We start from the raw sequence: 15,594 nt of genomic DNA on the forward strand, positions 1-15,594 counted from the left end.
TTCAAATCTGTACACATATTACCAGGGCGAGACTTTCTAAAAAGTCAAAAAACAACAGATGTGGAGAAAAGGGAATGCTTATACACTATTGGTGGGAATGTAAATTAGTACAACCTCTGTGAAAAACAGCACGGAAATTTCTCATGGAACTAAAAATAGAACTACCATTCTACCCAGCAATCCCACTACTGGGTATCTTCTTAAAGGAAAATAAATCATTCTATCCAAAAGATACCTGCACTTGTATGTCTATTGCAGCAAAATTCACAATAGCAAAGACATGGAATCAACCTAAGTATCCATCAGCAGATGATGGGATAAAGAAAACGTTGTATATGTATACCAGGGGATATTACTCAGCCATATAAAGAGAATGAAATTACGGCTTTTGCAGCAACGTGGGTGGAACTGGAGGCTATTATCTTAAGTGAAACAACTCAGAAAAAAATAAGAAAATAAAGATTTTTTTAAAACCCTCAGAAACAAAAAAAAAATACCACATGTTTTCACTTATAAGTGGGAGTTAAACAGTGTGTACACAGGGTCATGGAGTGTGGAATAATAGACACTGGAGGCTTGGAAAGGTGGGAGGGGGTGAGGGATGAGCAATTACCTTTTGGGTACAATGTACAGTATTTGGGTGATGGTTACACTAAAAGCCCAGATTTCCCCACTACACAATATATCCATGTAACAAAACTGCACCTGTGACCAGGTGTGGTGGCTCACACCTGCAACCCCAGCGCCAAGGTGGGCAGATCACCTGAGGTCAGGAGTTCGAGACCAGCCTGGCCAACATGGCAAAACCCCGTCTCTACTAAAAATACAAAAATTAGCCAGCCACAGTGGCAAGCACCCGTAATCCCAGCTACTCGGGAGGCTGAGGCAAGAGAATCACTTGAACCCAGGAGGCGGAGGTTGCAGTGAACCGAGATCACACGACTGCACTCCAGCCTGGGTGACAGAGTGAGACTCCTCAAGAAAAAACAAACAAACAAACAAAAACTGCAATTGTACTCCCTAACTCTATAAAAATAAAAAATACTTTTCTAAAAGAATTTTTTTTTTTAATACTTTAAGTTCTGGGATACATGTGCAGAACGTGCAGTTTTGTTACATAGGTATACATGTGCCATGGTGGTTTGCTGCACCCATCAACCGGTCACCTACATCAGGTATTTCTCCTAATGTTATCCCTCCCCTAGCCCCCTATTCCCCGACAGGCCCCAGTGTGTGATGTTCCCCTCCCTGTGTCCATGTGTTCTCATTGTTCAACTCCCACTTATGAGTGAGAACATGCTTGGTTTTCTGATCTTGTGATAGTTTGCTGAGAATGATGGTTTCCAGCTTCATCCATGTCCCTGCAAAGGACATGAACTCATCCCTTTTTATGGCTCCATAGTATTCCATGGTGTATATGTGCCACATTTTCTTAAAAAGAACTTTTAAAGACACCTGGTTTAAGCAAGTACAATTGAGTTAACTATGTAGTTTCAGTATACTTCTAAGTATTACAGCTCATGCTAATAGCAAAAATATACATGATACATCAAGTTAACAGTATGCCTCTCCCTCTAAATGTTAGGTCATGATAGCATTTGGAAGTCTTCAAAAGGAAAAATTCCTCATATGCTGTATTCTAAATTCCGTATTTTTCTATCAGCTCCTTTGCTTTAGAAATATAGGCACTCATCGCATCTTCCGTCGACAACCCTAATACAAACAGGTTATCTCCCTGATTGGTGCACTGGGAAATTAAGAAAGTTTGCTTTAAACTTGTGAAAGACTAAAAAACCTTTTTTGAGGTTCCACGCTTCCCATTTGGCTTTGCCTTTTAAATCTAGCATTCCTGGACACGCTGGCAAAAGAAGGAGACATGCATTTGCAGGTTAACATTTTACTGTGCACTTCTATAGACATTGTTCAAACGGAGTATATTACTATATTTTAAGTAATGATATATTATATTATAATTGCAATTAATATATTAATTGTAACACGAATATATTAATATTAATAATATGTAATACCAATATTAATGTCTCCAACTATTGCTTGTTTGTAAAGCCCATAGAGTTCTTTCAGTTCTCCATCATCTGGTCTTGCTTTCAGCTTCCTCACATCTTCTGCAGCCCTGTCAAAATCAGCCTAAAGGAAAAACAAACAAACAAACAAACAAAAGGAGCATTTTACCACCAAGGAATAGGAACTCAAAGAACAGGAAGAGGAAGGTTTCAAGTAGAAATGGACTTCTGCTGCTCTGGTTCTATCAGAATCATCTTAATTTACTTGAATTCCTAGGAGTTCACCTCTCCTGGGACTTACCTAATATGAAGAACTACAGAAAATTCTTAATACAGAAAATGTTCGGTTTACCTTCTTTTTTTTTTTTTTTTTTTTTTTTGAGCCAAGGTCTGGCTCTCTCGCCCAGGCTGGAGTGCAGTGCAGTGGCACCGTCTCCACTCACTGCAACCTCTACTTCTGGGGCTCAAGCCATTCTCCTACCTCAGCCTCCCAAGTAGCTGGGACTACAGGGGTGCACCACCACACTCGGCTAATTTTTGTATTTTTTGTAGAGATGGGGTTTTGTCATGTTGGCAGGCTTGTCTTGAACTCCTGACCTCAAGTGATCCCCCTGCCTCGGCCTCCCAAAATGCTGTGACTACAGGCGTGAGCCACTGCACCTGATGGTGAGTTTGCTTTTTTTTTTTTGAGACCGAGTCTCACTCTGTTGCCCAGGCTGAAGTGCAGTGGCAAGATCTCAGATCACTGCAACCTTCGCCTCCTGGGTTCATGCCATTCTCCTGCCTCAGCCTCCCGAGTAGCTGGGATTATAGGCACCTGCCACCGCGCCTGGCTAAGTTTTGTATTTTTAGTAGGCACGGGGTTTAACCATCTTGGCCAGGCTGGTCTTGAACTCCTGACCCTGTGATCCACCCACCTTGGCCTCCCAAAGTGCTGGGATTACAGGTGTGAGCCACCGTGCCCAGCTGCTTTTCTTTTTTTTTTTTTTTGGCATTATTTATACTCAATGAAGGTTTCTCAATCACCTCGCAGATGCGCCCTTCCTCTTCTGCCTCAGTCCAACTTTACTACATGCAGGCGCTTCGCTACCAGTTAATACCATCGTCTAGGGCGTTTCTCTTCCAGTGCCCTCATGCCTACATTCTTTAATATCAGTATTATTTAGACCTAGCCAGTCTCTGAGGGTAATCAATATTCCTGATTTGGCTGAATTGCTTGTACAGATTCCTTTCCACACTAGACTTAAATTATAAGATTTATTGCAACTGATTTCTAGAAAAGAGGAGTTGTTTAGCCAATTTAGAGCTTATTAGGGAAAACTTTGTATACCAATATGCTTGAGTAGTATGTTTTTAGACTTCCTGGAAACTCTATATACAATGTACTTAAGCCTGGCGTGGTGGCTCATGCCTGTAATCCTAGCACTTTGGCCTCTGCCTCTGCCTCTCCCTCTCCCTCTCCCTCTCCCTCTCCCTCCTCTCCCTCCTCTCCCTCTCCCTCTCCTCTCTTTCCACGGTCTCCCTCTCATGCCGAGCCGAAGCTGGACTGTGCTGCTGCCATCTCGGCTCACTGCAACCTCCCTGCCTGATTCTCCTGCCTCAGCCTCCCGAGTGCCTGCGATTGCAGGCGCGCGCCGCCACGCCTGACTGGTTTTCGTATTTTTTTGGTGGAGACGGGGTTTCGCTGTGATGGCCGGGCTGGTCTCCAGCTCCTAACCGCAAGTGATCCGCCAGCCTCGGCCTCCTGAGGTGCCGGGATTGCAGACGGAGTCTCGTTCACTCAGTGCTCAATGGTGCCCAGGCTGGAGTGCAGTGGCGTGATCTTGGCTCGCTACAACCTCCACCTCCCAGCCGCCTGCCTTGGCCCCCCAAAGTGCCAAGATTGCAGCCTCTGCCCGGCCGCTACCCCGTCTGGGAAGTGAGGAGCATCTCTGCTTGGCCGCCCATCGTCTGGGATGTGAGGAGCCCCTCTGCCTGGCTGCCCAGTCTGGAAAGTGAGGAGCGTCTCTGCCCGGCCGCCATCCCACCTAGGAAGTGAGGAGCATCTCTGTCCGGCCGCCCATCGTCTGAGATGTGGGGAGCGCCTCTGCCCCGCTGCCCCGTCTGGGATGTGAGGAGCGCCTCGGCCCGGCCGCAACCCTGTCTGGGAGGTGAGGAGCGTCTCTGCCCGGCTGCCCTGTCTGAGAAGTGAGGAGCCCCTCCGCCCGGCAGCCACCCCATCTGGGAAGTGAGGAGCGTCTCCGCCCGGCAGCCACCCCGTCCGGGAGGGAGGTGGGGGTCAGCCCCCGCCAGGCCAGCAGCCCCGTCCGGGAGGTGAGGTGCGCCTCTGCCCGGCCGCCCCTACTGGGAAGTGAGGAGCCCCTCTGCCCGGCCACCACCCCGTCTGGGAGGTGTACCCAACAGCTCATTGAGAACGGGCCATGATGACAACGGCGGTTTTGTGGAATAGAAAAGGGGGAAATGTGGGGAAAAGATTGAGAAATCGGATGGTTGCTGTGTCTGTGTAGAAAGAAGTAGACATGGGAGACTTTTCATTTTGTTCTGTACTAAGAAAGATTCTTCTGCCTTAGGATCCTGTTGATCTATGACCTTACCCCCAACCCTGTGCTCTCTGAAACATGTGCTGTGTCCACTCAGGGTTAAATGGATTAAGGGCGGTGCAAGATGTGCTTTGTTAAACAGATGCTTGAAGGCGGCATGCTCGTTAAGAGTCATCACCACTCCCTAATCTCAAGTACCCAGGGACACAAACACTCTGCCTAGGAAAACCAGAGACCTTTGTTCACTTATCTGCTGACCTTCCCTCCACTATTGTCCTATGACCCTGCCAAATCCCCCTCTGCGAGAAACACCCAAGAATGATCAATTAAAAAAAAAAAAAAAATCCTAGCACTTTGGGATGCTGAGGCAGGGGGATTGCTTGAGTTCAGGAGTTCGAGACCAGCCCGGCCAACATAGCAAAACCCTGTCTCTACTAAAAATACAAAAATTAGCTGGGCTTGGTGGTGCGTGCCTGTAATCCCAGCTGCTCAGGAGTCTGTGGCACAAGAATTGCTTGAACCTGGGAGGCGGAGGTTGCAGTGAGCTGAAATAGCACCACTGCACTCTAGCCTGGGTGACAAAGTGAGACTCTGTCTCAAAAACAAAAACAAAAAACCAAATGTACTTAAGTAGTTTAAGCCTTGTCCTGAGTTAACTCTGATAACTGGGACCTCCCTAACCCCGCAAGACCCTCAGGCTGGCCCAGGGTTCAGCCAGTGGCTGAAATAGACAAGGAAGTCCAGTCTACTCCAGAGCCTGAGTGTTCCCAGAATCTTTATCCTTTTCCCTTTCTAACCTCTTAGTTTATACTCTACAAAGAGCTTTGTGATTAGTTTCCTTTATAGATTTTTAAACTAAACTGTGTCTTACCTTGCCTTATTTTTTAAAACTCAGGGTAAGCAGGAATTGTCAGTAGGCTGGCTGTCAAACAGGGGAAGTTCAAGGACATATGCTGGCCACCCCCTGCCCACCATACTTCTTCTCTGATGCCAGAGCTCCCTTTGGATCCAAAGGCCTAGGAGAGAAAGTGGATAGCCCCACTATAACCTCAGTACCCTGCAGGCTCAGCAGAGTGGCAGAGTCAAGTTTCCTTCCAGCCCCAAAGACAGGCAGTACTGTGGCAGGCCAGGTTTCCCTAATGGCTAAACAGGCAGGCCTCCATAACAACCGTTTCAGCACTGACTGAGTGGTTACGTTAAATACTAAAAGCAGAAAGAGCCAGTGCCCTCATACGAAGACTCCAAGGTAACAAAAGCCCACCAAGAGTTTTGCCCAGGCCCTTCCTGGGGCTTGAGGCATGACAAGATAATGAAGGAATTCTTAACGGGACCCATTTAGGATTAAACAAGTTTTATTAGGGTCTGAAGGAACTCCCCAACCCTCCATGATTTAGCAGGAAATAAGATAAGGGTAATCACTGCAGCACCTGGACCCATCCAGATTAAGTAAATTTACTGAGGCTCCAGAGGAAGGTCTTCAGATCTCAGCCCTTAGTTATAGATTAGAAGAAGTTCATCACTTAAGGTTTTAGATGAACGCACACTTACATGCAGACATATAACTTAGCAGGCATATAAGCTCTGGAAAACTCTGTAATTTTGAGTTGGCTTCGCAATAATTTGCAGGCCTTCTCCTTGCACCCAGCTACAGAAATCAAATCTCTTCTTTCCCAGTTTATCTGCATCTCGTTATTGAGCTGAGAGAATAAGCAGCCAGGCTCTCAGCTTGGTCCACGAACAGTAGCACAACCAGAACAGTTGTTTTGTGAAGAGCAAAGTCACCTGTAAGTTGGAGATCAGGGTCTTCAGCCTAAATAACCTTGAACGTGGCCCATCCTCCTACCCAGTTCCCACAGGGGAGTGAGAAGCACAGGGGCATGGAACAAGGGGTGCCTTGTCTTCTGAGTGTCTTCCTAAGAAACTCTTGGCTGCTTTAGACATAATGCCGTGGTTAAGAACATGGCTCTGGAGCCAGACTGCCTTGGTTGGAATCTCAACTCCATCTCTTAAGAGCTGTGTGACCAGGCTGGGCGCAGTGGCTCACACCTGTAATCCCAGCACTTTGGGAGGCCAAGGCAGGTGGATCACCTAAGGTTAGGAGTTTGAGACCAGCCTGACCAACATGGAGAAACCCGTCTCTACTAAAAATACAAAATTAGCTGGGCATAGTGGCACAAGCCTGTAATCCCAGCTACTCGGGAGGCTGAGGCAGGAGAATCGCTTGAACCCTGGAGGTAGAGGTTGCAGTGAGCCGAGATCATGCCACTACACTCCAGCCTGGGCAACAGAGCAAGACTATCTCAAAAAAAAAAAAAAAAAAAAGGTACTTGCAATAAAGCAAGACATAAGAAATACTTTTAGTTTATGGTTTAGCAAAGAACACAAATTCTTTTTATACACTCAGCTTTGTAAGTAGTATAGAAAAAATAAAAACTAGAAAGATGTATACTAAAGATATGTAAACAGTAATTGCCTCTGATTATTGGCAAGTTATGTAGTTTTAAAATATTTTTGTACTCTCCAAATCTTCTATAATGTGCATGGATTGTGTTTATAATAAGAACAAAATTGAAATGCTACATGAGTGGCTGAGCTGCTTAAGGGCAAGGCTATGCAGAAGGGGTGTAGGACCTTCCTCTGTAGGTTTATAGGCCATCTCAGGGGTTCTGCTTGCTGTAAAGTCTCATATTATTTTCCAGTGACAGCAACTCGACTCCTTTTGAGGTGCCAAGCCTTAATTAGAATTCTAAGCCTTCTTGAAAACCCATATGAGGGCTGGGTGCAGTGGCTCACGTCTGTAATCCCAGCATTTTGGGAGGCTGAGGGAGGTGGCTCACTTAAGGTCAAGAGTTCGAGACCAACCTGGCCAAAATGGTGAAACACCGTCTCTACTAAAAATACAAAAAATTAGCTGGGCATGGTGCCTCACACCTGTGATCCCAGCTACTCAGGAGACTGAGGCAGGAGAATAGCTTGAACCCAGGAGCAGAGGTTGCAGTGAGCCAAGATCCTGCCACTGCACTCCAGCCTGGGTGACAGAGCAAGACTCCGTCTCAAAAAAAAGAAAAAAGAAAAGAAAAAAAGATCTAATGAAAGTCCTGGACCCCTCTGCACAGAAGAGCTATGCCCTCACACAGTTTCCCATGCCATTTCAGGGGTCCCCGCTCTTTCTCCCTCCCTAGGTAGGGAACTCAGTCCTAGAGCAGGGGCCAGCATCATTCTCTCTGTCTAGCCTGTCTGGTTCTGGCACCTCAGTGCAATACATTCCTGCCTTAAGGGGCTGTTCTGATGCACCTTCCTGCAGGAGGCCTTTCCCATCCCAGCCATGATGAGCTGGAGTACAAACAACATTGGCCTTGGCCAGGATACTCAGGTTTGACTTCCAGCTTTGAGACACACTGCCCTGGGACTCGATGCAACAAACAAAGCTCCTCTAAGATGCAGCTTCGGCCACAAAAAGAGAATATCAGCCTCTTTTTGTGCTAGGGTTAAGGATGATTAAGAATATAATTTTCTTTTTGAGACAGTCTCGCTCTGTTGTCCAAGCTAGAGTACAGCGGCACAATCACGGCTCACTGCAACCTCCACCTCCTCGTTCAAGCGATCCTCCTGCCTCAGCCTCCCAAGTAGCTAGGATTACAGGCATGCACCACCACGCCTGGCTAATTTTTTTGTATTTTTAATAAAGATAGAGTTTTGCCATGTTGGCCAAGCTGGTCGTGAACTCCTGAACTCAAGTGACCTGCCTACCTCTGCTTCCCAAAGTGCTGGGATTACAGGCGTGAGCCACGATGCCCGGCCAAGAATGTAAAATATTCTTGATTTGATTCTATGGAGTCTGCCCTCCCAGAGCTCATCTCACAGCTCATACTAATTAACAAACCTACTTACTGAACACCTCCAACAGGCCAGGCCTTTGCCAGGCAGATGGGCATGCACAAGGCAGTGTGCTTGAAGGCGCTCATAGCCTGGTGGGAGATGAACAGGGCAACGGGGACCACAGGGGACTTGCTGCAAATAAGGTGCAGCAGTTGCTCTGGGAACACAGGAGGTAGCACAGACCGGAAGGTACGGAACGGAAAAAGCCATCCCTAAGATGAGATGGTGATTGTGCTAGGGGGATCGGGTCTGCGATTGTTGGCTGCAGAGGGGCAGGGAAAGCTGCTCCCAGCGGTGTGGACAGAACTTACTAGAGCTCAACATAAAGGCTATGTGGGGTTGCATAAATACTCACAAATAAATAAATAAACAATCAATCAATAATCACCTTGGCAGCACCCACAGGGCCTCACGGACTGCTGGTGGGTGGCGTGAGCCTGGTCTGAGTCTATTAAGTACATCCTTGTTGGATGGTTAATGAGTGAGCAGACTTTAGGGGGATCAGAAAGTTATCATAGGTGAGATGCAGCTTTAAATATAGAGCCATGGACATTGAATTCCAAAGCATTCTTGTTACCAGTGGAGGGTGCCCAAGTTCTTGGCATTTTGAACAAAAAATTGGACAAAATACACAAACAAAGCAAGGAAAGAATGAAGCAACAAAAGCCGAGATTTACTGAAAGCGAAAGTACATTCCACAGGGTGGGAGCAGGCCGAGCGCAGGGACTCAAGATCCCTGTTACAGAATTTTCTGTGCTTAAACGCCCTCTAGAGGCTTCCCATTGGTTACTTGGTGTGCATCCTATGTAAATGAAGTAGCGGCCTGCAATCAGAGGCTGAAGTTACAAAGTTACACTTCTATGCAAATAAAGACTTGGCTCACGATCAGTCTGACTGGTTGGGGAAAGCAACCAATCAGAGGCTGAAATGAAGTTACAAAGGTACATTCCTGTGCAAATGTCTGATTGGTTGCACAAAGCAACCAGTGAGAGATACTTTCAATTTTCCATCTGCCACACAGAAAGTGGGGAGGAGGTTGCAAAGGGAGTAGCATCCGGTCCTTTTATTACATAGGTGTGGAAAGTTGGGGTTTTCCTTTTGATTTAGTTCTACAAAGTCAGTGTGAATCGGCCTTAGGTTCCCTGCCTCCAGACCCTATTTTCCTGCCATCACAGTTTTGCAGTATCCTGTTGCAGAGCTGGGCTTGCTGCCTTTGGCAGGAACTGCAGCCAATGCTGAGCTGATTTCTCCTGAGCGAGGGGTCCTCGGCATCCTGGTTGAATGTTTTGTGCATTATCTCCCGGTCACCCGAGCTTGGGATTCTGCAAGACAAACTGCCTTAAGGCTACTACAGTCCCTCCCTGGACTCTCTCCTGTTCAACTTTTGACACTAGGCTCCCTCACCCCACCTTTGGCGTAGAAGTTACGCCAGCATCACTCACACTGGGTACATCCTGGGTGCATCCTTCCATGCTGACTAGGTGGGCTGCTGTGTAAATTACCTTTCACATTTCAGCCCCGCTGAAGACAGCCTCTGAGGGTGGCTCTCACTTCACCTGACTTTACTTTCTGCAATGAACATGGTCATCCCACATAGGGGGTTGGCAAGGTCTTCTTGAGCAATTCTTTCCCATTGAGCAACCCAATTAAGAAGATAAAAAATTCTCACACTCAAGGAACTGCAGGGTTCTTAGGTCACACAAATGTGGGCTGGGGGAAGAGGTTAGTCTTTTTTGCCAGTTGTTAAAATCATCAGTCCCCTAGACTTGAAAAGATACATATTCTAGAGGAAGAAGTCTGCTTTTTAGCTTCATCATCTAGGAAAGAAATTTGTCCATTTAGGATAAACATCAGCTCTCCTAAATGCTTTGGTGAGGATGGAAACATATTGTAATTTTCAGATAAAATCAGGAGGCTATAGCTGAATTAGAAATTCCATTTGGTTTGCTAATCCAATGACAGTCTGCCAGTATACTTATTCTTGTGTAAATAAATAGAAGACTGGGGACCCTGAACTAGTCACCTTTCCTCTCATTTCCACTTAGTGAGCATCTTGGCAGAACACTAGTACCAATATGATCCCCGCACATGCCAGTGAGGTAATAAAGACAGAAGAGATTTCAATATGTCAGCCAGTTATTAGTTGTCATTTTTAAAAGTTACTTTCGGCTGGGCGTGGTAGCTCACATCTGTAATCCCAGCACTTTGGGAGGCTGAGGCAGGCAGATCACTTGAGGTCAGGAGTTCAAGACCAGCCTGGCCAACATGGTGAAACGCTGTCTCTATTAAAAATACAAAAATTAGCCGGCCGTGGTGACAGGCACCTGTAATCCCAGCTACTAGGAGGCTAAGGCAGGAGAATTGCTTGAATCTGGGAGGTGGAGGTTGCAGTGAGCCAAGATCACGCCATTGCACTCCAGCCTGGGCAACAGAGCAAGACACCACCTCAAAAAAAAAAAAAAAGTTACCTTCCTCCAATATTGTTGACACGCAAATGCATTATTAGTAGATAATATCATGGGTCGATGTTAATACTTCTTAGCGTACTGCTTTTCTGTGATGTTCCTCAACTCTTAATTCCTCGTTGCAAGTATTTTAAAAGCAAACAACAACAAAAAACCAAAGTACTAAGCTAAAAAGGAAACTTTCAGATCTTTCAGGAACTTTTAGAAAGAACGTTTTGATCATTTTGGAGACAGTTCAGTATAAACACATAAGTCATGCACAAGAATATTTGAGCCAGGCAAGGTGGCTCATGCCTGTAATCCCAGCACTTTGGGAGGCTGAGGCGGGTGGATCGCTTGAGCTCAGGAGTTGGAGATCAGCCTGGGCAACACAGCAAAACCAAATGTCTACAAAAAATACAAAAAAAGAAGGCCTGGCGTGGTGGCTCACACCTGTAATCCAAGCACTTTGGGAGGCTGAGGCGGGCAAATCACCAGAGGTCAGGAGTTTGAGACCACCCTGACCAACATGGAGAAACTCCGTCTCTACTAAAAATTCTACAACTATCTGATCTTTGACAAACCTGAGAAAAACAAGCGATGGTGAAAGGATTCCCTATTTAATAAATGGTGCTGGGAAAACTGGCTAGCCATTTGTAGAAAGCTGAAACTGGATCCCTTCCTTACACCTTATGCAAAAATCAATTCAAGATGGATTAAAGACTTAAACGTTAGACCTAAAACCATAAAAACCCTAGAAGAAAACCTAGGCATTACCATTCAGGACATAGGCATGGGCAAGGACTTCATGTCTAAAACACCAAAAGCAATGGCAACAAAAGACAAAATTGACAAATGGGATCTAATTAAACTAAAGAGCTTCTGCACAGCAAAAGACACTACCATCAGAGTGAACAGGCAACCTACAACATGGGAGAAAATTTTCACAACCTACTCATCTGACAAAGGGCTAATATCCAGAATCTACAATGAATTCAAACAAATTTACAAGAAAAAAATAAACAACCCCATCAAAAAGTGGGCAAAGGACATGAACAGACACTTCTCAAAAGAAGACATTTATGCAGCCAAAAAACAAATGAAAAAATGCTCACCATCACTGGCCATCAGAGAAATGCAAATCAAAACCACAATGAGATACCATCTCACACCAGTTAGAATGGCGATTATTAAAAAGTCAGGACACAACAGGTGCTGGAGAGGATGTGGAGAAATAGGAACACTTTTACACTGTTGGTGGGACTGTAAACTAGTTCAACCATTGTGGAAGTCAGTGTGGCGATTCCTCAGGGATCTAGAACTAGAAATACCATTTGACCCAGCCATCCCATTACTGGGTATATACCCAAAGGATTATAAATCATGCTGCTATAAAGACACATGCACACGTATGTTTATTGCGGCATTATTCACAATAGCAAAGACTTGGAACCAACCCAAATGTCCAACAATGATAGACTGGATTAAGAAAATGTGGCACATACACAGCATGGAATACTATGCAGCCATAAACAATGATGAGTTCATGTCCTTTGTAGGGACATGGATGAAATTGGAAACCATCATTCTCAGTAAACTATCGCAAGAACAAAAAACCAAACACTGCATATTCTCACTCATAGGTGGGAACTGAACAATGAGATCACATGGACACAGGAAGGGGAACATCACACTCTGGGGACTGTTGTGGGGTGGGGGGAGGGGGGAGGGATAGCATTGGGAGATATACCTAATGCTAGATGAGGAGTTAGTGGGTGCAGCGCACCAGCATGGCACATGTATACGTATGTAACTAACCTGCACAATGTGCACATGTACCCTAAAACTTAAAGTATAATAAAAAAATAAATTAAAAAATACAAAATTAATTGGGCGTGGTGGCACATGCCTGTAATCCCAGCTACTCAGGAGGCTGAGGCAGGAGAATCGGTTGAACCCAGAAGGTGGAGGTTGCGGTGAGCCAAGATTGCGCCATTGCCCTCCAGCCTGGGCAACAAGAGTGAAACTCCGTCTCAAAAAAAAAAAAAAAAAAAAAAGCCAGGTGTGGTGGCAGGTGCCTGTGGTCCAAGCTACTTGGGAGGCTGAAGTGGCAGGATCACTTGAGCCCAGGAGGTCAAGGCTGCAGTGAGCTGAGATCATGCCACTGCACTCCAGCCCGGGTGACAGAGTGAGACCCTGTCTCAAAACAAACTAAATGTTCCACCACAAGCTTATCCTTATTGGACTTCTACCACATGCCAAACATTGTTTTAAATGCTTTATACATATAACTCATTTAATGTATCTCTCCTCCATTTTTAGATAAAGAAACTGAGTCACGGAAAGGTTAACTATGTCACAGGCTAAGTAGAAGTGAGGCACACATTTGAACCCAGATGGCCCTGAAGTATGTATTATAACTTTACCCAGGATAACGTCTTGCCTGACTGAAATGGTTAAAGAAGTGAGCCACGTTCTATGAAATTTTGTGCATGTAAAAGATTACATTTTAGAGGCCGGGTGTGGTGGCTCACGCCTGAAATCCCAGCACTTTGGGTGTCCAAGGCGGGTGGATCACCTGAGGTCAGGAGTTGGAGACCAGTCTGGCCAACACAGCGAAACCCCATCTCCACTAAAAATAGAGAAAAATAGCCAGGAGTGCCGGCGCACGCCTGTAATCCCAGCTATTTGGGAGGCTGAGATAGGAGAATCACTTGAACTTGGGAGGCGGAGGTTGCGGTGAGCTGAGATTGCACCACTGCACTCCAGCCTGGGTGACAGAGTGAGACTCCATCTCAAACAGCCTGGGTGACAGAATGAGACTCCATCTCAAAAAAAAAAAAAAAAAAAAAAAATTACAAAAATCAGCCGGGCGTGGTGGCGTGCACCTGTAACCCCAGCTACTGGGGAGGCTCAGATATGAGAATCGCTTACACCTGGGAGGTGGAGGTTGCAGTGAGCACAGGTTGCAGTGAGCAGAGATCGCACCAACTGCGCCTCAGCCTGGGCAACAGAATGAGACAGTCTCAAAAAAGAAAAATAAAATTACATTTTAGAATATTTAATAATGACAAAATGCTCATATTACTGTTTTACGTGTAGGAATAAAACTGTATATACACAATAACATCATAGGTATGTGTGTAGATATATGCCACACACATACACACATGGAAAAAACATACTAGGACATACTAGGAATTACCCTAGCATGTAGCAGTGATTATCACCTGGGTGAAGGAATTATGATTGGATTATTATCAGTAATTATTACTTTATATTTGTTGTCTTTTCCAAAGTTTTCCACCCTTAACAATTTTTTTCACATACCTATAAAACAGTATTTTTAAATCGGAGCCTCACAGATCTCTTCTGCTCAGTATGACACTAAGAGAGGTCCTGGAGGTCCGAACGAGCGAAGGGGCGGGAGCGGGGGATCTCGACTCCCTCTCGGAGACGGAGAGAGGAGGCGGCCCGCTCCGTGCTCCCCGGCGCTCGTGCCTTGCCTGCTTTTCCGCTCACCCGGCCCCTGGGGTCCGGAAGGGTTGCCCTGGGAGCCCTGGCTCGCCGTCAGCAGGCACAGGTGCGGTCTACACTGCCATCCGGGGCGCTGGGGAAGGAGTGGGCGTGTCCCCCGGGTCACCGCCGACCGCTCCCAGGGGCGCCAAGCCCACCCGGAGCCCCAATTAAGCACTCCCCTCGCGAAGCGCCCCTCCCGCGTGGCCTCCCCGCGCCCCGGGTACCTGCAGGGCCATGGTGGCGGCGACCTCGTTGTTGCTGCTGCTGTTGTTGTCCGGTGCTCTGCCCCCTCTCGCACCCGCCGCTTCTTAAAGGGCCGCGTCTCCTCCGGCCGCTGCCATTGGCCGCGCTCCCGGCCCGGCCGCCTCCCATTGGTCGCGGGCCCGGGGGCGAGGCTGGGCGGTGAGCGGTACTGCATGCCGGGTTCCCCAGGCTGCAAATGGAAAGGCGAAGACGGGAGAATTTAAATGAGTTTCTCTCCGCTCTTGGCTCTCTCTTCTATTCTTTCTCAAGCGGTTCTTTGCAGGAAACCCAGAGAGGTCTCCGTAGGGCACAGGCCTCCCCTGGAATGCCTTCGAAAGAAAGAAAGAAGGAGAGAGACAGAGAGAGAGAGAGAGAAAAAATACATATATAGATATATTTATCTAGAGAGACCCGCCCCAACTCTCTTAAAATACATATGTAATTTTTTCAATTAAAAAAAATTTATAAATGTAAATACGTATTGGCCGGGCGCGGTGGCTCACGCCTGTAATCCCAACACTTTGGGAGGCTGAGGCCGGCAGATCACCTGAGGTCGGGAGTTCGAGACCAGCCTGACCAACATGGAGAAACCCGGTCTCTACTAAAAACACAAAATTAGCCGGGTGTGGTGGCGCATACCTGTAATCCCAGTTACTCAGGAGGCTGAGGCAGGAGAATCGCTTGAACCCGGGAGGTGGAGGCTGTGGTGAGCCAAGATTGCACCATTGCACTCCAGCCTGGGCAACAAGTGTGAAACTCCGTCTCAAAAAAAAAAAAGAATAAGTAAATATGTATTTAAAATTTTATAAATTAAAAATTTATATATATAAATTTTTTTCAGAGGTGGGGGTCTTCCTAGGTATGTATATTATATATTTTTTCTCTAAAAAGTATATATAAATTTATATATATTTAAAATTTTAAAAATTAAAAATTTTATAAATT

At 46.2% G+C, this 15,594-nt stretch overlaps 1 protein-coding gene across 2 annotated transcripts in view; it reads right to left on the reverse strand.

Moving 5' to 3' along the window:
- ACBD7 (acyl-CoA binding domain containing 7) overlaps positions 1-15,594 on the reverse strand; it is a 23,133-nt gene continuing 7,539 nt past the window's right edge. For both annotated transcript variants that reach the window (XM_055092444.2, XM_063607280.1), the window contains exons 2-5: positions 14,631-14,839; positions 2,031-2,148; positions 1,796-1,858; positions 1-1,713 (exon numbers count right to left, since the gene is read on the reverse strand). In XM_055092444.2, coding sequence (XP_054948419.1) covers positions 1,640-1,713; positions 1,796-1,858; positions 2,031-2,148; positions 14,631-14,642 — 267 coding nt within the window. In that variant the 5' untranslated portion in view covers positions 14,643-14,839 and the 3' untranslated portion in view covers positions 1-1,639. The remainder of the gene's footprint in view (positions 1,714-1,795; positions 1,859-2,030; positions 2,149-14,630; positions 14,840-15,594) is intronic.

The sequence above is a fragment of the Pan paniscus genome, chromosome 8, assembly GCF_029289425.2.
Source record: "Pan paniscus chromosome 8, NHGRI_mPanPan1-v2.0_pri, whole genome shotgun sequence".
Taxonomy (NCBI): domain Eukaryota; kingdom Metazoa; phylum Chordata; class Mammalia; order Primates; family Hominidae; genus Pan; species Pan paniscus.